This window comes from Lactuca saligna, chromosome 4 (assembly GCF_052625555.1).
Source record: "Lactuca saligna cultivar CGN05327 chromosome 4, ASM5262555v1, whole genome shotgun sequence".
Classification (NCBI taxonomy): domain Eukaryota; kingdom Viridiplantae; phylum Streptophyta; class Magnoliopsida; order Asterales; family Asteraceae; genus Lactuca; species Lactuca saligna.
Genome location: NC_136420.1, coordinates 2,522,930 through 2,544,649, shown reverse-complemented (window position 1 = coordinate 2,544,649; position 21,720 = coordinate 2,522,930). Strand labels below are relative to the sequence as shown.

Below are 21,720 nucleotides of genomic sequence, written 5' to 3'. Positions count from 1 at the left end.
TGAAAAGTAGATTGAAACCATTATATTCACTATTATTTGTTTGTATTATGATAGCTAAATATATATGCTCCCAATAAAACGGCCTATATGGACGAGGCAGTATATATTGACCTCTACAGAAGTAAATGTCACGTATCCATCATCTACAATCTACAACAATTCCATTAAGTATGGAACGCATGTCACAATTGCGTTTCACAAAAAAAGTTTAATGTATCATGCTAACCAAAAAAATATTAGAGTGTACGAATACTCGGTGAGTTTAATGCATCATGCTTTAGCCGCTTCTTGATCTTTATGGTCGAGGTGTCTCACATCTTGCATTAACAATGAATACTCGCTGAGTCGGACGGTTTCAATCATATGTCTCTCCAAAGTTGAATTCAATTATGTCATTTGTGTCATCATTTCTTCCGATCTACCTGACCCCGCGGTTCCAACTGAAGAATTTTAAGATGTTGCTTTCCCTTTTCCTTTTGCTCGATCTTTTGTTTTGTCCATTCCTATTGGAGGAGGAGGCGGGCGTATTTCTTCGATGTCATTATCATCGTTAAGACTAACACCTCATTGACCATCCGATGAGACTTGTTGTGAGCTTGAATATGAAGATGTTCGACTTCTTTTTGGTGCATTAGCAATTTCTTCATGTGTTGCAAGTTCACTCCACCTAATGCTTTTTTTGACAACTTCCCACACATGAATAAACTTAAAAGGCTTTAGCATATCACCTTGGAATGTAGCGTGTGTTTTTTTCAACAAACTCACTTCACTTTCTCCGCTAGCATATTGATTTTCAAAGTTTGTGTAAATTTCATTCCAATGTGTGATGACTTTGTTCATAAGATTCCATTTGGAGTTACATTGGGCGAAGGTCCGATAATCCGGTGATGTGTGTTAAACCAACTAGTTTTTCTCCTACTTCTAAATTGTAAATTAATCACACAAAAGGCAGTGAGCCTGTCAATTGATGGTATCGATCTAGTAAGCAGCGTATCGAACTCAGGGAACGACAATTAAACTAATTACTAAAATTATCTAAAATAAAACAAAATAACAAATAATAAAAAAGGAGTTTTCTCTAGTTTTACAAGACCAGAAACTCACTAACAGTTAAACTAAATAACTAACTAACAACTAAGCAAGCAAAGACCAACTAAATTCAATATCTAAAGGGACTTCTGTTCAGGTTCGACTCAATTGATCCTATGGTTGATTTAATGGTAATAGTGCAATGGATCAACCTTTTATTGGATACCGATTCAGGTGATTAGATTCATATTCGCTATCGCTAATCCTTAGAAAATAAACTAATTCAATCAGTGGCCAGTTGTCCAAATTAATTAATTCTCTAGGTTATTGATTCGGGTTAAATAAGACTTGTAATGGTTAATCAAATTAATAATTCAATTAGCCTCTTGTTGTTGGTTTATCAAACAAGCTCACACGTTAACTTACTCATTCTCTAATTAATCCTAGTTTCACATTCGCTAATCCTAGGCACATAATAAAGTGTTCACATAAATCACATGAGGTAAACAATTAAGAGATGTTCATGCAGCCTAATTGCCATCCTATTAACAGAAAATAGTTATGGTTAATGCATAAGGATCTTTAACAAGCTTAATTTAACAAAATCACCAATTTAAAGTTAATCCTACCATTAATTAAACCACAGTCTCAAAATTGTCTTACCCAAACAGAAGCTAAAAAGTTTAGCTCATGATTAAGGTAGTAGAAAACTCAAAAACAAAATTCAATAACATAAACATGGTTTAGGTACTAAATCTAGTTAAGAGAAATCAAATTATGCCTTAATTATCCTTCAAAATTGGAATTGGGTTGGATCTTCACTCCTCCAGATGCCTATCTTCATTCTGAATCGCAGCTCCTCTCTATAGGGTTCTCCGAATTCCAGTGTATCGATCTGGAAGGCCCGTTTTATAGATTCGACTCGACTCGTCGAGTCCCTCATTAAATCCCCATGTATAATAAGGCAAGGACTCTTCTGCTTCGCGAATCTTCGTGGGAACTCGTCGACTCAATGCCAGACTTGCCGAGTCCTTTGTGGTTTTTGGTCCTTTCTTCTTTTGTTCACTCCAAAGTTTCCCGATAGCTGCTCTTGCTTCCTTTTGCTTATGAGCACTTCTTTTAGACTGAAAATATAATTCAAACATAATTAAGTACCTTTTGTCCATAATATGCAATTAATTAGCTAATAAATGATAAAAATCTATACTAAATATAGGGCTAAACATGCAAATATCAAAATACCCCACACTTGACTTTTGCTTGCCCCCAAGCAAAACTGAATTTTAAACATACTAGCATCACATAAAACAATCCCAATCGAACCCAGCCATTATGCCAAGACCGCAACACATGCATTTGTGTCTACATTTTTCCTAAGGACCCCCTCATCCTAAATACTCACAATCCTCATAAACATTCACCCACTTCTTTTTCACAACACTCATTTTATGCATCCCTCTGAATCCATCCATAGAAAACCTCCTAACCTCAAGGTACTTTTGGTTGAGCAACCCAAGCATACATAATCTAGAAAAAATTACAACTTTTTTCGATACCACTATGGAGCTCTTTTGGAATTCTTTACTTCTTTGATTTTTCACCATCTTTTGATTTTTCAGTATCTTTAACTTTTGAACTTTTGGGATTTTGATCTTTGATCTTCATACTTAAATCTTGATAGCTCCAAAAATTCTAACAAATTTTTATTGTAATTCTCTCTTTTTTTTTCACATGTAACTCACTTTTTTTCTCACTCAAAACCTACATGCTTAAGAAGGGGCTTTCAACTTCAACCTTTATTGGTTAAAGATAATAATTTTCCTGGATACATTTCTGGTACACGATGCTAAACATATTGCATCCCTCAAACTAAGCGAGGTTGTGTTTTTGTCCCATGATTTCACTAGAATAAAGGGGGCCACAAATTCATTAGAACGTGTATAGGCCCAACTAAACATTTGGGTCTTCAAAGAATCATCAAACATAATACTAGCATGATTCCTAATATCTTTTACCAAAATTTTCTAAGTTAGCCCTAGCAATTTTAAAATTTTAGAATTTTAACTAATGTAACCAACCCCCTATCCCACACTTAATTTATGCAATGTGCCCATTGCATACTATGCATGAAAAGAACGATAAAAAGGGAAATGCAATAAACTCCCCTGAGATAGTAGTTGTGAGGCTGATTTCCTTCTTTTGAGCTCCATCTTCAGCCGAATTTAGACACGCAAACAACTCATCCATGTCTTTGGGTGTCATATCTCATGTGGTTAGCTCTAAATATACAGGAAAGATTCTCGAAAATTCTTGGGAATTGATCTCAAAGAAAATGCAGTCAAGTGGTGTACAAAATATCATCAAATCAACAACTTTAGAGATGTAAAGATGAACGACTCGTCGAGTCCAATAGGTGAGTCGCCGAGTACTAGCATGAAAAGTCAGAAATCGTGAAATCATACTGGAACTCGTCGAGTCTGGTAAATGCACTCGACAAGTCCATCGCTGTATACTTCAAAAATAAATTCTTATGTTCTTCAGTAATTATTCACTCCTTAACCTCTTTATAACCGGACTCGATACTTAGAGTCAATACTTCACCCTCTCTCGCCAAGACTTGACTCTTCATTTTTCTCTCATCCTCTAGACCCCTTGCAAGCATTCCCTAACTCAAATTCTGAAAAGAACCAAAACAAATATGAAATCAAGCAAAATAATTCAAATACTGCATAAAAGTTTAAACACACCAAGCAAATAAATAGAAATTGTCTTAAAACAACCAAACATATAAAAGAATAAAAATTCAATCTTCATCTTCTGTGTCTTCTTCTGCATCTTCCTCTCTAACTCCACTTCCATCAGCATCACTTCTGCGTGCATTCATCCTCTCCTCCCAAGTTGGTATATAAGGAAATTGGCCCCCGTCCACATGTTGGAAGTTGAAGCGATTAAAAATTTGGACGAAGGATCGGTTGGAAAATTTTACGCCCCTTACCAAATCATCTTGATATTGTCTCCCTTCTACATTAAACCACTCCGGGGGTATATCATCTTCCACCTGAATGACCAGTGGATTGGGATGTCCTTGCCCGTGTCTCGGCCTTACTCTCTTTCCCGGCTCCTCGATTCCGATCACGGCACCATCATGCGGAATAGCATAGTGCCCCCCCTCCGTAATCATCAATAATTCTAGCCCTTCGAAAAAGAATAAGATTAAAGGGAGGGGTCGGGAGCATTGTCATCAAGTTCTATGCTCCCCATTCTATCAACCCATATGATTTGGCTAGGCGGGTCACAAACATCCCGCCATTTATCTTTGCAGTTTTGCGATCCTTCACCACCCCGTCAGCTAAGTAAGATGCCATGCAGTAGGGAAGATTGTAGAAAATGTTTGGGGTAATGCTACTCCACAAGTAGAAAACATCAAGGTTAGGAACCTTGTCATCATCTTTCCACATGTTTATTGTATTTGCAATAAGGCGGTGAATCAATCTATGGGTGGGTGATCTAATACTCCCCTCTTGAGCGGATTTGGTAATATACACCTTGTTAGCAATGGTATTCCACCAAGTGGAACCTACCACACCCTCCGGGAACTCCTTGTGACATTGCTCAAGAAAAGTGCCAAAATCTATCGTGGTGACCAATTGTTGGTCATAAATACCAAGTCTGCAAGCTAGTTCCACCATATCGCACTGACGAAATTCACCACCAAGGCAAAAAGTAACCACTCCCGGGTTATAGTAGTCGTTACCTCCGCGAAAGCTGATATTTGAGAAGAATTTCCAACATAGCTCCTTGAAAACCAGCTCTTGAATGCGTAATAACCGGCTCCAACCATCACATATAATAGATACCCCATCATGCATGTATTCCTTGACAAGGTACGGGGCCAACTCCTCTTCATAACGGACTCTCCCCAGCCATTCCTAATCAATTGCATTTGGGACACAAACCTCCTTTTTCTTAATTTCAACTTTCTTCTTCTTCTATCTTTTCATTGTAGATTCCGACTCAATTCTTGGAAAATTTAACCAAGGATGGTCGCCTTGGTTACCCCTAGAACTTTGTCCACATCTTGGAAACATTTTCTGCACAATAGTAAAGACATACAAACCAGAAAACACGTAAACGTTAAAATTAAATTTTTGGGACTGCCTCAGGGGCCGACTCGTCAAGTCTATGAACAAACTCGGCGAGTCGTATAAACTGCTCGAGTCGCAATACCGAATCTGGACAAATCATCCATCAAAACTCATAATTTCTTCCAGGCATTTGTCTCGGAATGCATACTAAATATAAATAAACAACCAATTCCATTTATAACATCCTAATTAGACAAAAGTTAAAAACCCTATAAATCTATTGTAGTCAAAATCGGAGTTGCAACCAAGATTGGTCCACTATTCTGCAGAATTCGAAGTTATGAAGATTAATAACAAAAGAAATTCATACCTTTAAAAAAAATCAAAGAAGATATGATGATGCTTGAGAAAAAAAAAATTGGCAAGTCGAGTAAGGGCGTGGTGGCCGGTTGAAGTGAAAATGTTTTACAATTAGGTTAAAAACCCTAATTTTATAGAAATGTATTTTTTTTCAGTAAATCGAACTGACTCGTCGAGTCAGGGTATGGGCTTGGCAATTCATGTCGCAAATTATATCCATCTCTGCGTAAGGACTCATCGAGTCTGCGTGTAGACTCGCCGAGTCTATTAATATGTGTAAAACACTTCTTTTTCTAAAAATTTCACACAACCCCACACTTAGGCCTTAATTACCCTCAAGGATTCATTTATGGATAAAAATGAAGATTGAAATAGGAAAATCCTAAATAAAACCAAAAAAACGAAAACTAAAATGAAGAAAGAAAAGAAAAACAAACTCTTTTGATGGGTTGCCTCCCGCTAAGAGCTTCTTTTTTAGGAGTCGTTACCTGGACTCCATCTTGCTTACATTGCTGCTGCTTCCTCCATGAGGCTCTCCTTCTTCAACCTTTGTACTTTGTATTTTGTCTTGTAAAGATGGATTTTCCTGTTATAAGCCTTCCTCAAGTCTTCCATTCTCTTTTTCGCAGCACTCTCTTCAGCTTTACGCTTCACTCTTTTACCATGCTTGTTCCTCCCCATTCCTTCCTTGCTTGTCTTTTTGTTCATTAAAGGATCCAGTGTTGTGAAAGTTAACACTTCGAACATAGTAGAGACAACGGCACGAGGCTTGGTTCTTTTTCTTTTGGTCAAAAATTCTTCTAGCATTGGTGATTTAATTAAAAAGTGGTGGTTATCATTATTACAAGCTTTTGGATCTCTTTCATCTTTTGGACTTCCCTTTTCCTTCTCTCTGACAACCTCATCACCTCCCATGATTGCTTCAAGAAATCCCAAATGTGCATTCCCAATATTGATAACATCTTCAATATCCTCATCTTCCTCAAAAAGGTTCTCAAAGTGATCAGGTAAAAGTTGCACATCTGATTCAGTAAGGGTACTAATGGGTTGCAAAGTAAAAATTGCACCATAATTAAATTTTTCGAATGTACTCGTTGAGTCAGAAGGTACAACTCAGCGAGTTGGTGAATTTTGAACACTTTTTGTGCTTTCTTGATAATCAGCTTCCTTGATCAACCTCTCTATCTCCTCCAACTCTCCCTTGGTATCAGAAGTATCCTCCAAAGATATCAAGAATTTATTTGGATCGCTTTCTTGCAAATATGCAAGCTCCTTTTCTAAGAATTCATCATCCATATCTAGTGACGAAACCTTTTCTTCTCTCGACCCTTCTTGCCTATCTTTTTGCTCAGCTTCAAAAACTACCGATTCATCCCCCACTCTTAATGTTAGCGTAGATTCATATCTACCAAAGCACAAGCGGTATTCAAAAATGGTCGCCCATGGATGATTGATACTTTATGATCCTCCTCTATATCCAAAATTATGAAGTCAACTGGAAATACCAACTTATCAACTTTAATAAGAAGATCTTCACACACTCCCAGTGGATGTATTATTGTCTTGTCGGCCAAGTGGATCTTCATGTGAATAGGTTTTGGAATTGAGAGGTTTAACTTTTGTGCGAAAGAATATGGCATAATGTTAATACTTGACCCCGAATCGGTCAATGGTCGTGTATTCATGATGTTCCCAAATTCGCAAGGCACAATTATGCTTCCCGGATCACCCTTCTTTTCTGGCAGTTCATTCGGCAATACTTCAGCAACTTCTTCCATATTTTGTCTAGTAGTAAAGAGGCTCTTAAGCAAAGTTGCATACTTAGGTTTTTGAAGTATCATTTCAACAAATGGAATGTTCACGTGGAGGGTCCTCACTTGCTCCATAAATCTTCTATACCGTTGATTCTGCTCATTTGGTATGGATCGGATCGGAAATGGCAAAGGGGGGCTGTAAGGTTTTAAAAGAGAATATTTTTTCTCATCAGCCATCGGACTCGTCGAGTCTATGTTACCGACTCGGAGAGTCGAGTTGGGTTTGCTCGATTTCCATTCAATTGTCTCTTTTGTTTGCACCTTATTGGGTTTCCTCTGAAAAGAAGTCCGAGGAGTGAAATTTTGGTCAGAATTAGTGGTTATCACATTTGATTGCGCCATTTTTGGATTTTGTTCAGTATTGCTAGGAAGTTCACCAATTGTTCTTTGATTGATTTGTTGTGCAAGTTGATCTATCTATTTTTCAATGTTATGAATGGAGGCTTGCTAATTCCTAAGCAAAATTTGTTGATCTTTCATCATAACTTGATGATCCTTAAGCATTATTCGTTGCTCCTTCAATTCAATGTCAGTATCATTGTGCCTCTTCTCGGACGCAACTACAAACCTTGTTAGCATCTCCTCCAAATCAACTCTCTTTTCCATAACCGGTACCTCTTTTTAATAGAAACCCCTTTCTTTTTGCTTGTATTTCTCCTCCTTTTCCTTTCTTACTCATCATACAGGAGCCATTCTTTCTTGGGTTGCCGCCAATTTTCATCAAATCTATCACCACTTGAATAACAAACTTGTGCCTTCTGGTTTTCATTATCTTCCAAATCATAATCTTTAGTGAGGTGAGGTCCTCTACAATTCTCACATCCTACCGGATAGCGTGGATGGATTGGTCCATCTTAGTCATTCTTCGATCTAAACTCTCTAGTTTAGCCATCATTGCGGCCATGCTATCGTTGACAGTGTTCACCACCCCCGACATACTTCATTCCTTGGATTATGATATTCTCTAGAGTGTTTAGAGAATTCCTCAATTAATTCCTTTATCAATGGGGGTGGCTTCTTTTGAGTGGTCATGGCGAGTCGAGAAGCTGCATTGTAGTCAAATTTACACCATCATAGAAAAGGGATACTTCTTGTTGGCTATTAATATTGTGATGTGGGCAATTACTTAGTAAGCCCTTGTATCTCTCCCACGCCTCGTATAAGGATTCTCCAACTTTTTGTTCGAAGTTGGCAATGACTTTCTTCAATTTGGCTATCTTTGAGGGAGGATAAAATTGATTAATGAAGTCTTCCTTCATTTTAGACCATGTAGTAATAGATCCTGGAGGTAATGATTTGAGCCAATCCTTTGCAGCACGCTTGAATGTAACTGGAAGCATACGAAGCAACTGGGTTTTGCGAGGCACATTGGAACATTAAAATAATCAGCTGCATCGTTAACCTCATCCAAGTGTTTATAGACATCTTTTTGATCTTTTCTGTAGAAGGGGATCTCCTTTAGTTGAGCAAGTATTTGACCTTTAAGCTCAAAGGTGGCAGTTACGAGAATTGTAGGTTGCACAAGTCCCAGGCCGGTATCATCACGCATTCTCTTCTTCCATTCTCCCATGGGAACTTCATCGATGTTAGCTATGGGGTTAGCTAGTTCGCCTTTAAAGTCTTTTTCTTCATCGTATTCGGATTTGTAGTCGTATTTGAATTCGGCCTCTTTTGGATTATCTTCAATATTCGCTAACTTGCTTTCTTCGCTCTTTTGACTGCTGGTCTTTCCTGCCTTCTTGTTCTTTTTCTTCCCAAAAAACCGTTTTCAAGTTCTTGAAAGGTGATTTCTTTGGTGTATTAGAGGTTTCAACCTCCTTGCCTTTGTTTTCCTTAAAGCGGATTCTGGGTCTTCATATGGAGGAACCAGGGGTATGTTGGATCCTCTGGTCATGTAATGACTGCAAACAAAACAAGAAAAAAACGTGTAAAAAGAACAAAAAATAAAATAAAAGACAAAACTATGAAACAACGATGGACTCGCCGAGTCGCTTCGATTGCACTCGGCGAGTTCAGAGGAAAAACAGAAAAATTACTAACTAATCTTCTAAAACAGAAAACTATCAAAATTATCCTACTAACTAAATTACCTAAGACATAACTTTGTGCAAGATAAATCTCACACAAATGATTGATAAAACTAGAAATTAATGTTAATTTTTTAACCGTTCCCCGGCAACGGTGCCAAAAACTTGATATGTGTTAAACCAACTAGTTTTATTCCTACTTCTAAATTGTAAATTAATCACACAAAAGGCAGTGGACCTGTCAATTGGTGGTATAGATCTAGTAAGTAGGGTATCGAACTCAGGGAATAGCAATTAAACTAATTACTAAAATTATCTTAAAAAACAAAATAACAAATAATAAAAGAGGGGTTTTCTCTAGTTTTACAAGACTAAAAACTTGCTAACAGTTAAACTAAATAACTAACTAGCAATTAAGCAAGCAAAGACCAACTAAATTCAATATCTAAAGGGACTTCTGTTCAAGTTCGACTCAATTGATCCTATGGTTGATTTAATGGTAATAGTGCAATTGATTAACCTTTTATTGTCTAACAATCAGGTGATTAGATTCACATTCGCTATCGTTAATCCTTAGAAAATAAACTAATTAAATAGTGGCCAGTTGACTAAATTAATTAATTCTCTAGGTTATTGATTCGGTTTAAATAAGACTTGTAATGGTTAATCAAATTAATAATTCAATTAGCCTCTTGTTGTTGGTTTATCAAACAAGCCCACACAATAACTTACTCATTCTCTAATTAATCCTAGTTTCACATTCGCTAATCCTAGGCACATAATAAAGTGTTCACATAAATCACATGAGGTAAACAATAAAGTGATGTTCATGCAGCCTAATTGCCATCCTATAAACAGAAAATATTTATGGTTAATGCATAAGGATCTTTAACAAGCTTAATTTAACAAAATCACCAATTTATAGTTAATCCTACCATTAATCAAACCATAGTCTCAAAATTGTCTTACCCAAACAGAAGCTAAAAACTTTAGCTCATGATTAAGGCAGTAGAAAACTCAAAAATGAAATTCAATAACATAAACATGGTTTAGGTACTAAATCTAGTTAAGAGAAATCGAAATATTCCTTAATTATCCTTCAAAATTGGAATTGGGTTGGATCTTCACTCCTCCATATGCCTCTCTTTGTTCTGAATTGCAGCTCCTCTCTCTAGGGTTCTCCGAATTCCCGTGTATCGATCTGGAAGGCTCCTTTTATAGATTCGACTCGACTCGTCGAGTCCAAGACAGACTCGTCGAGTCCCTCATTAAATCCCCGTGTACGGCAAGGCAATGACTCTTTTGCTTCGCGAATCTTTGTGGGAACTCGTCGAGTCAATGCCAGACTCGCCGAGTCCTTTGTGGTTTTTGGTCCTTTCTTCTTTTGTTCACTCCAAAGTTTCCCGATAGCTGCTCCTGCTTCGTTTTGCTTCTGAGCACTTCTTTTGGACTGAGAATATAATTCAAACATAATTAAGTACCTTTTGTCCACAATATGCAATTAATTAGCTAATAAATGATAAAAATCTATACTAAATATAGGGCTAAACATGCAAATATCATCTGGATTTCGACCTATTCCCTTACAAAATTGCTCTGTGATAGGTAACCAAAAATGATCAGAATTTTGACCCCTTCCCGTGCCACCATCTTGTAACATCTCAAAATTTCCAATAAATTTGAACTTTTTAAAATAACATAAATCATACCTTTAATATATTTTATTCAAAACAAATAAAATACCAAACTCCTTGATCAAATCAGTTTCCAAACATTATTAGTTATAATTCTAAAATGTAAGAAAACATAACCAATTCAATATCAATTCCAAAAACCCGCCTCGAGTCAGTGTTGCAATTATGCCTGACCATCCTGTATACCTGAAATAGTATTTTTAAGGGAAAAGGGTTAAACACAAAGCTTAGTGAATTCCACACATACACAGTATCATATTATATAATCATTACCCCTATACACGGATACAAATGGTATCAAACACATAACCACGCATGCATGTCAAAGAACAAATCAGTAACAGACATACTCCTATTGGAACACATTGGCTAGGCCCGATCCCCCTTGCTCAGTACATTGAACCCTTGGAACACATTGGCTAAGCCCAATCCCCTGTACTCGAACTCATTGGGACACATTGGGCATGCCTGATCCCCCTTGCCGAGTCCGTTGAGCCTTTGGGACACATTGGGTACACTCGATCCCCACTCGGATGTGTCGAGTCTTACCATGCATAATCCTCAATATGTGAGACGGTCCACTAGACTCTACCCCGCCTAGTAATACCCACATAAACAGTACAATACATAGCACACACGCGCTAAATGTAAAGAAGATATAACTCAACATGGTGTAGTGAGGAACTCACCTCCAAACGCAATGCAACCTCCCAAGCAATCCGAAACCCACTCACACCTGTTTTCCCTTCACACTTCCTAATAACAACAAATAGAGTTTATTTTAGTTAGTAAATTGCCTTAGTTTAGCAAATATACTAACGAGTAAAATTCCAGATTTCTACATAAAAGTTAGAGTATGTTCGGGACCTGTTTTCACCACCTTAAACTTGATATTATTCAATTAAAACTGTTTCACACGCTAATAGATTAGGTTCTTAGATTTAAAATTAGTATTCACACACCTCCATATAGATTTATGGCAAATTTTACAAAACTGTCTCACATAGCAGCTCATTACGGGCCAGTCTGGATAAATAGTTGTTTCTACCCTAGCTAGAGGCATTTATGGATTTTTGTAAAAACTAATGAAGTGTAGAGAACTCAATTATGAAATGTTTTGCACTGGTTTCGATTAAAAATTGTTTTCCATGACCGAGATATGATCTTTCAAATATAGGGACATATTACTCATTTTTCCAACAATTCCAGCTTTGGTTAATTTGGGTTATTTTGTTCCTTAACCCATTAAGACCTAACCCAAAGTGGCTTATATTCAGGAAACAAGTCATTAACAGTAGTGACAACCCATTGAGTCAAAAACTCCAATAAAAATTACAATCCCACACTCCAAAGTACATTGCTTAAAAGAGAAAATTATAGGGTTTTGGACATTTTGACCCATGTTCATTGTTTTGGCCATAACGTTTCAACCATAACTCCAAATCATTAGAATAAGATATCTCTGGAAAGTAGACACATTTCCAAAAACTTTTATATCCAGTGGTATGTTTTCTCTAATTTGGCCTTTATTTTACATAACCAGGTATGCATGTTCGGGACAGATGGTTGTTCCGAAAATTGCACATAACACCAAAGAAAGTAAAGAAGAAATTGAATGAAATATGAGACTTACTCAAACCAATCCGCATCACCATGCAATCCCTCTTCCTCCTATCACCATAGCCGACACCACCCCTCCTTCCTTCTTCTTTCCCGCTTCTTTCTTTTTCTCGGCCTAGGGTAAACACGACACATCACATACAAACTTACACACCTCACGTTACTTTCTTTCTTGGGCTACAAGGGTTTACTTATGTATTTAAGCAATAATAATGCAGCCCAAGGTCTCAAACACCTCCGTCTCATGGTTAAATCTAAATTTTACATGTCCAACCCTTAACTTTGTATTAATGACAGTTTTTACCCTAAAAACAATTTCTATTGCTCCAATAAGTTTCAAAGCAGCCAATTTCAGTCCTTCTCTTTAGAAAATAGCTACTAAACTTCCAAACTCATTTCTTTATTATTATTATTATTATTATTATTATTATTATTATTATTATTATTATTATTATTATTATCATTATTATTATTATTTCTATTCTTATTATTTATTTATTTATTTATTATTTAGAAGAAAAACTAACACCGGAAAACGAGGTGTTACACATCTTCACATATGTCGACCCATGCCTTTGCTAACTCAACTTCTTTTTGTGTCCATCTTCACGGATCAACCTTCCATTTCTTTTGTTGTTGAGGTTGTTTGTAACATCCAAAAATATGGTCCCAAAAATTTTCAATTTAATTGTAGACAAAATAGTAATTTTCCATATCATCCAAACATTTGAAATAAACCAGTGTATCAGTTTGTCATAAATCAGAGTAACACATCATAACAAAATCCCAATGGTGTGTGCGATGTAGTCATCCCGAGCTCTTCCCCTTGGACCAGAAGTATCATAAACATAAACTGAAAACAGTAACTACAAATCTTAGTGAGTTCCTCCAAAATACCACATACCAATCATACAATAAAAAAAATAGTGGGCCCCGCCCGACTTCAGACCCGGCCCGACATCGGGCCCCACCCAGCATCAAGCCTCACTCGGCATTGAGCTAAGCTTGGTAAAATAGGCCCCACCCAACATGCAATAAAACATATCAAAATAAACACATACACATGTAATAATCACAGAGATATATAGCATACAGATATCCATCGGGCCCCACCCAGCATCGGGCCTTAACCCAGAAAACGTATAAACACAGCACATGCAAGAGTCACGAAGATAACTAGCATACTAACAACATAATATAAACATGGGCCGGCCTTGGTACCTTCGACCCGCTAAACCTGGTAAGGAAACTCACCTTGAATGCTGAATGATAATTGGATAAATCCCGACCCCGGAAATCAACTCTACTCAACTCCTAAACAGAAAGAATCACTTAGTCAAAGTCAAAGTTCCGAGTTGACTCAACTCGTCGAGTTTCCTCATTTTGTTCAACAGAATCGCGAAACATCGATCCAACTTGACGAGTTTCCCCTTTAATCAGCAGAATCAAGAAAGTCGATCCAACTTGCCGAGTTCACCAATGAACTCATCGAGTTTCTTCGAGAACCACACCTCTTACTCTATTAAGTTACCAATCTCAAAACTAAAAGGTCCACCACTCAAATCTAAACCAAAATGTCAACTAGAAGGGGAACGTTTCCAATTTTACCCTTAAGAACCATCCTAATGGGTATAGAACCTAAACCCTAAGTTTAAAAGGTAAGTATTAAACAATAATCACTTATTCACCAACACAAAGCCCCATAACACAGATCTGGTCCATAAAGGCTGCAAACACACGTAAAGTTTCCAACTTTACTCTCAAGTATGATTAGAAGAGGCTCAAATGATCAAAAGAAGCCATAAGATGGATTTAATGCATGCATGGAGCTCGTAAGACCATAAAGTTGGCACCTTTATGCCAAAAGATCTAAATAGGACCATAGATCTGTAAATATAGCACTTGGGATGACCTTCAATTTCACCAATAACCCAAACATGGCTAAAAGAATCTTAACTAACCCTAAAAGATATCTAATCAAATATTGACAAAGGTTAGAACTTTATACCAGAAATATGTTGGAAATAATGCATAGAATCAAGATCTTAAAGGCTCCAACTTGAATCAACACATAACACCAAGCTTCTCTTTCTTCCAAGGTCTTCAAACACACCAAAATACACTCTCAAAGGGCTCACAACACTAAAAAGGGTTTAGTGTTTCGAGATAAGGCTAAGGGACTATGGAGGATGGAAATGAGGCCAACACCTGGGACTTAAGGTGTTTTAATAGGGTGCAAAACACTAAAATTAGGGTTTTCTCCTGACCGGCCAACTTGTCGGGTTGAGAATCCTCAAATCATCAAGTTACCTCATAAAATCCCGCGGCCAAAACAACTGGGAACCAAGCTTAAAGCTAGAACTACCAGAATAACTAGATGGTATTCATAACACTTTCCATGTGTGTTATTTGAGGAAGTTCATGGGAGAAGTTTCCGACATAATTCCAATTTCTAAGTTAAGGATGGATGAAAACAAGAGACTAATTGAAGAACCAGAAGCAATTGTTGACCGTAAGACAAAGGAGTTGCGACGCAAGATGGTCGACTTAGTGCTTGTGGGATGGAAACATACGAATGGGCCAAATCTCACCTAGGAAATGGAGAGTGACATGATGACCCGCTATATGTATTTGTTTGCCGATGCATGATTCTGAGACGCAATCATCCTAAGGGGGAAAGAATTGTAAAGCCCGTATTTTTGGGCTAAACTTTAACGATGATGTAATAGTCTAGGTCATTTTGAAGTGATAAAAATGAATTATTTGAGTATTATGTGAATTTATGTGCTTTATACTTAATTATGATAATATAATAAATTAAGAATGAAAATAAGCATAAAAAATAAAATATTAGATAAACCCAATATCTATGAAGAAAGTTGTAGTGGTCGTGACAAATATTCCGGACATATAAATAATGTTGAAATGCGAGTTATAACGAATAAGTTATGATCTGTCGAAGTTTTACGACAAAACCGTCACGACACTACGTGACGTAAATAGTGAATTTATCATCGAGTGATTTTTAGCCTTAGCGATCTAAACGAAAGTCATAGTGTTCGTTAAAACGAGAGCATGCATAAAAAGAACGCTCAAATCTGACGTCGTATGAGGAAGTTATGATTTTTCTAAGTTTTAAATCAACAGTACACAGTTCGGAGTTCGAATGTTAGATCAACCCATTTTTGGCCAACACAACCTAAACGAGAATCGAAGGTCTCGTTAATAGTAGTGCAAAGGTAAAAAGATAGAAGGAAATGGACATCAGATTAAGAAGTTATGAATTTTTAACAGATTTTCCTGTCACAGCCTGTTAAAAATATATCTTTTAAAAATAGAGTCAAAATTACCTGACGACGTCTAAATGAAAGTTGTAGAGTACGGTCTCGTCTAAACATGGATATAAATAACATCAAAAATGGAGCTCGTATGCAAAAGTTATGATTTTTTGAAGTCGGAATGGAAAATCACGAATTGGGTGTGAGGAGTACGCCCAACGTATCCGTAGGACCCCTCGTGTCCGAGTGCGCCTCGCGTATGAAGAAGTCACGCCCAGTGTTCGCATCCGACACCCTGCGTACATCGAAGTCACGCCCCACATTCTAGCCTTCTGCGGTTCAAGATAAATTACGTTGCACCACCGAGGAACCAACACGTGACCCATTGCACGCAGCATAGGTCTGAGGTACGCCCAACGTACCGAGGACTCGCACGACTATAAAAGGGTTGCGAGGGCAGCTCATTTTTCACACCAATTCCTTCATTATTTCTCTCTCTACTCTCTCTCTCTCTCTCTCTCTCTCTCTATAGCCTATCCCAAACCACCGAAGCCTAGGGAACCTTCCTAGCACTAAAAGAAAGCCCCGGAGAGCCCAAAGTCTCCGAGAAAAAGAGTTTTTCGGTTTGAAACTTTGCCCGCGCAGAGCCTGGTTTTTAGAAAACCTCCCGGTTTCATCAAAGAAGATTGTTTAAGGGAACGAAGTGCTGTCCGAATCACCACCTTATCAAGTGAGTGTATAGTCACTTTCATCTTAAACATAGATATGAAGTATTTTATATAAATTACATGCTATGTGTATATATATGTTATCTGTTTACCTGAGATGTTTGCTGGATGAAAGATCTATACTTCTTTCTTTTCAGATCTGAACTTTATCTTTCAGATCTAAACTTTTTCTTTCAGATCTGAAACTTTTTCCTTCAGATCTACACTTTCTCATCTCAGATCTATACTTTTCAGATCTAAACTGTATATGTATTTTATACTTTGTGATCTATGTTGGATGAAAGATTTAAACCTTTTTTTTTTTCAGATCTAGACATTATATGTATTTTATATCTACAAATATGTAGAGAAGAACATGGGTAGATGAAATAGTTGATGTGTGGTAAAATGATGAGAGGCCTCGATGTTTACGATGATCTAGTCATCTAGCGGAGTATAGATGACGACCACAGACTATTCTAGGCAGTCCAGTGGAACACAGCCAGGCTTGCAACCTGTAGATGTTTTTGAACTAAGTGTTCACCAGATGTACTCTATCCCCCCTCCCCCTCAATGGTTGCTTTATTTAACATGTATTTCTTAGGAATCCCCTAATAAGTATTTTCACCCCTAAGAAAAATCCTTAGGCTAGGTCCCTTAGAATAGACGCTTTAGGGACGTAAAGTGAGGATAATGGGAACGGGTAATTGTGTTAATGATTTGATGAAAAAAATAATAAACTAATTATAGTGGGTTGAAAACCCTATATGCTGACCAGACTCCCCATCCTGGCCCACTCAGTTTCTTGTATTGACAAAAACATAGTTGGATGATCTGACGAGGGATTATGAATTTATAGGCCAGTAGAAAATAAATAGAATGTTGTAAGACTTATATTTTTTTAAGGCCAATTTTGTTTTGTGGCCTATGATGTTTTGTTTATGCTTTTGATCTGTATTGACGATGACATCCCGGGTTTTGTAATGTAATGAAAATACATTTATTTAAGAAATGCTTTGATAAATGTTTATCATATTTTGTTTTGGGAACAAATTCTGCAACACTTTTCTTTGAAAGATTACTCTGATTTTATTATAAAAGCATAAACGAAATCGGTATTTTTCGGTCGTGAAAATAGGGATGTCTTAACATCTTACTCGCAGTTGACTATGTTTCTTAATGGGTTGAGACCAAAGCCACGAGATCGAATGATGCCAAAACAGTTATCGAGTTTTTGAAGTCTAATATTTTTGTGAGATTTAGTGTTCCAAGGGCATTATTTAGTGATAGAGGAACACATTTTTGCAACAAGACGACCGAGGCTTTATTAAAGAAGTATAATGTAGCCCATCACGTCTGTACCGCCTACCACCCTCAAACAAACGGTGTAGCAGAGGTTTCAAATCGGGAAGTGAAGTCCATCCTTGAGAAAACAGGGAATCCGAAAAGAAAGGATTGGAGTTTGAGGCTTGATGATGCCTTATGGGCCTACCGGATCGCTTACAAGACCCCGATAGGCATGTCTCCATTTAGGTTGGTTTTTGGAAAGCCATGTCATCTTCCCGTGGAATTCGAGCTCTGTGCATTTTGGGTGATCAAGCAATGCAATTTCAATGTTGATGAGGTGGGAATACATAGGAAACTTCACCACCAAGATTTAGAAGAATTAAGAAATGCTTCCTATGAAAACTCGAGAATTTACAAGGAGAAAATGAAGCTTTTCCATGACAAGTCCATCACCCGGAAGCATTTCGAACCGGGACATAGGGTTTTACTCTACCATTCACGATTGAAGTTATATTCAGGCAAGTTGCGATCAAGATGGATAGGGCCTTTTGTTGTGATCAAGACCTTTAACCATGGATCGGTGGAGATTTAAAGTGAAAAGATGGGACAAGTTTTCAAAGTCAATGGGCACCGTTCGAAGACATTCTATGAAGGTTTCAATGCTAATGCTCTTGAAATCATCCATTTGGATGTCCTGAGGTGTTAAATCAAGGCTAGGAGGACGTCTCGCGAAATACGTTAAAGAATGGCATTTTTGTAAAAGCATTGTGCTTTCATCTTTTCCAAATCCAATAAATTATTTAAAAAAAAAAGAGACAACTACCCCTTTGTAGTATTGTTCATTTTGTTTATGTAAGTGTCTATGTATTTATTTTTGTGTTTTGTAAATAAAAGGCAAATTGTTTTAAAATATTGTTCAAAAAACTTTGTACTAATTATCGACAATTTTTGGTAAAAGTCTAGTATTTATTTTTGTTTATGTGTTTATGTAAAGTTTCATATGTGTTTACTTTTGTTCGGAGAATTTAAGTTTTGAACTGATGTGAAGTTTGAACTTTATTTTTGTTGATTTTAGTCGTTATAAGTCTTTAAGAAAAAAAAAAGAATTTCTTTTGAAAAGTCGGATATTATCATAATCATAAAATGCGAATATAGTTAGATGTTTTTAGTATTTCCTTCATTGTGTATTTATAGATTTTTTTAGTAGCTCAAGCATTTTTATTTGTAATTGTATCTTTAAGATTTTGTTGTCTAAAAAAAAATAAAAAATTAAAAAAAAAAAAAAAAACGGAAAAGGTCGGGCCACATAGTTGCATCCATTTTTCATTTCTTAGATGTTTAGACTATTTTGGATTTTATTTCATGTAGTTCGTTCTAGTTATATGTTTTTCTAGGTTAGATTTCATCTTTAGTTGGCAACTACAATGGCGCCCTTTACTCATCGCGTGCTTGATTCTTTGCTCTACATGGATCTCATTTTAGTGGGAGCACTTATTCTTCCAGATGATTATTGTTTGCCGACCTTTGTACATATCTTGTTCATTGCCATTTTTTGCCCGGATTATGTTTTTCTAGGTTTTATTTCTTGGCGTGGGGTTTAAATTGTGAGGAGTAAGGAACATTATAACCGAGGGACGCTTTCTTATGGCTTGTGGGCTAGATCAGACCACGAAACAATGTCACATAAACCATATTAGTGTAGTATGCATGCTTATTTTATATCTTGTTCAACATGTATCCTTGCTAGAAAGGTAACAAATGCTCGTCCCTTAAAGGGATTATTATTTCTAAAAAATGGATTATATATTTTTAATTTAAGGGTGTTGTTGTGAATTTTTGCATAAGATGTTCATTGTTTTTCCTTTTTAAGTTAGTTCATCCGAGGTTCATTTTAGTCTTGTCTTACTTGAGGACAAGTAAGGTTTAAGTTTGGGGTGATTTGATAGTTTTATTTTATTTACTTCTTTTTATAGTTTATTTTAGTATATTTCATTCATATTTTAGCTCATTTCCATGCATATTTCCATTTTTGTTATTTTATGACTATTTCGGGTACTTTCTAGTTTCGTGAGCATAATTGCAAGTTTTTGGAGACTTGCGGAGCGGGATCCTTAGGAGGCGATTGGACTTGGTGAACAATAAAGATTTTTTGGTCTTAATATCTATTGGAGGTGATGCATAAAATGGGCTCTAGATGGATGGAGCATTGAAGAAGACGGTCTCTTAATTAAACGAAGATGGAAGAAATTTTTGAGCGTATGTGAATTAATGATCGGGCGATTTCAAGAGCTTTGGAGGATTTAGAAAAGACAAATTGGGCTCAAATTGAAGTGAACTTGAAGAAAAATGAGCTAGAAGCTGACCAGACTCAAATTGGGCTAGTGGACTAAGTAGTGCAGGCCCAACAATTGAAGAAAGCCCGTTCTCCGTCAGGTCACACGATTCGAGTAAGATTACCACGCGGCCCGTGTGGATTTCTGTAAGGGTAAAATCATGATTTTACTTTTAGCTTCTATTTGTGGAAGTTTGGTAGGACTCTTTTCATAGACTTGAACATCCAGACTTGGGAGCATTCTCTGGAGATTTTGGAGTATTTTGAAGGCCAAGAATACCTCAAGAACTTGATCTTTTGCTCTTGAATCTTGTTAAATGTTTGGTACAATCTTTTCTTACTTTGTTTTCTTAAGTTTAGCCATGTTAGGCTAAACTAAACTTGGTTGACTTTAGTGAAATCCTTTGAATGTTTGTTGAATGTTGAAGACTCCATGAACTTGTTATTGAATCCTTATGAGAATGTTTTATGTTTTAACATCTTATTACTACTTATATGTTTTTATTTATAAGTTTAAATATGCTCGTGGTGATTAGTTGGCTAAATTTCTTGATTAAGTAAAGGATATTCAAATTATCAAGCAACAAGTGATTTTTGTGTTAGTTTTGTTGGTGATTTTATATCATCAAATATTATTTAAGTGTAATAGGATTAAATTTGTTGACAAAAAGTGATCTTGTTGAATATTGAACAAGTTAGGATGGTGTAGGAGTGCACACTTGTTCAAGTTTTTCAAGATTTAAAGTACATTGCTATTTAGGGGCGAAAGCCCCTAACCGAATGGGGGTCCGGGGGCAGCGCCCCTGGGAGCGGAGTCCCAGGGGCAGCAGCCCTTTATTAAAAATTGCATCAAAAATCCAATTTTAGAAAGTTGACCCTTTATTCCATGAGATCCGTTTAATGACAGTTGGGTAGTTTTATGACAGTTTGTAACTGTATGTTGATAGTTTTCAGATAGGATTGATATATCTGTTTTTTGGTCAATATTCTAGTACATGTTGAAGAACATTTTCATTTACATTCTCAAATTTCATTCTCTGAATTTCATCCAATTGAGTGTTCGATCTGTACCATCGAAATACTTCAATTTGATAGTGAATCACGACTTTCAGAGAATCCAAGCAATCTATTCATTCATTTTTTTCTAACAAGTTTTACTTTACACAATCATACAAACATTTTCTCCAATATGGAAGTGAAAGCATTTGACTCCTCTTGGATTTGGTGACTTTTTGGTTGTTAATGCTAGTTGAGTTTCACTAATTACATGCTTAATGGAAATTACGACTTTGACTAAGTAAATTTTTATGAGCTTCTCTAACTAGTTTGTTGTGTAAAAAATATGGCTTATATTTTACTTTTCTAGGAAGTTGTATTTTTATATAATGTTTATGAGTTTACGGTCAGATGGTCTGTTTACGGCCGTAAACAGGTTTACGACCGTAAACTCATTAGGCCCATATTCTCCAAGTATAAATATAGGTGTA

General features: G+C 36.6%; 1 protein-coding gene and 1 non-coding gene across 2 annotated transcripts; one reads left to right on the top strand and one right to left on the bottom strand.

The window, feature by feature from the left end:
- Positions 1-6,862: 6,862 nt before the first annotated feature.
- Positions 6,863-7,630, bottom strand: LOC145038335 (uncharacterized). The gene has a single exon (XM_078986727.1). The coding sequence runs from the start codon at positions 7,628-7,630 to the stop codon at positions 6,863-6,865; it is 768 nt and encodes a 255-aa protein (XP_078842853.1).
- A 762-nt stretch (positions 7,631-8,392) lies between these two features.
- LOC145044458 (small nucleolar RNA R71) lies at positions 8,393-8,499 on the top strand. Its single transcript, XR_013681409.1, has one exon. It is a non-coding gene; the product is annotated as a small nucleolar RNA R71 (small nucleolar RNA).
- Positions 8,500-21,720: the final 13,221 nt, after the last annotated feature.

Coding starts and splice junctions, on each gene's coding strand:
- LOC145038335 (XM_078986727.1), bottom strand. CDS start 7,630: ATGGCGCAATCAAATGTGATAACCACTAATTCTGACCAAAATTTCACT.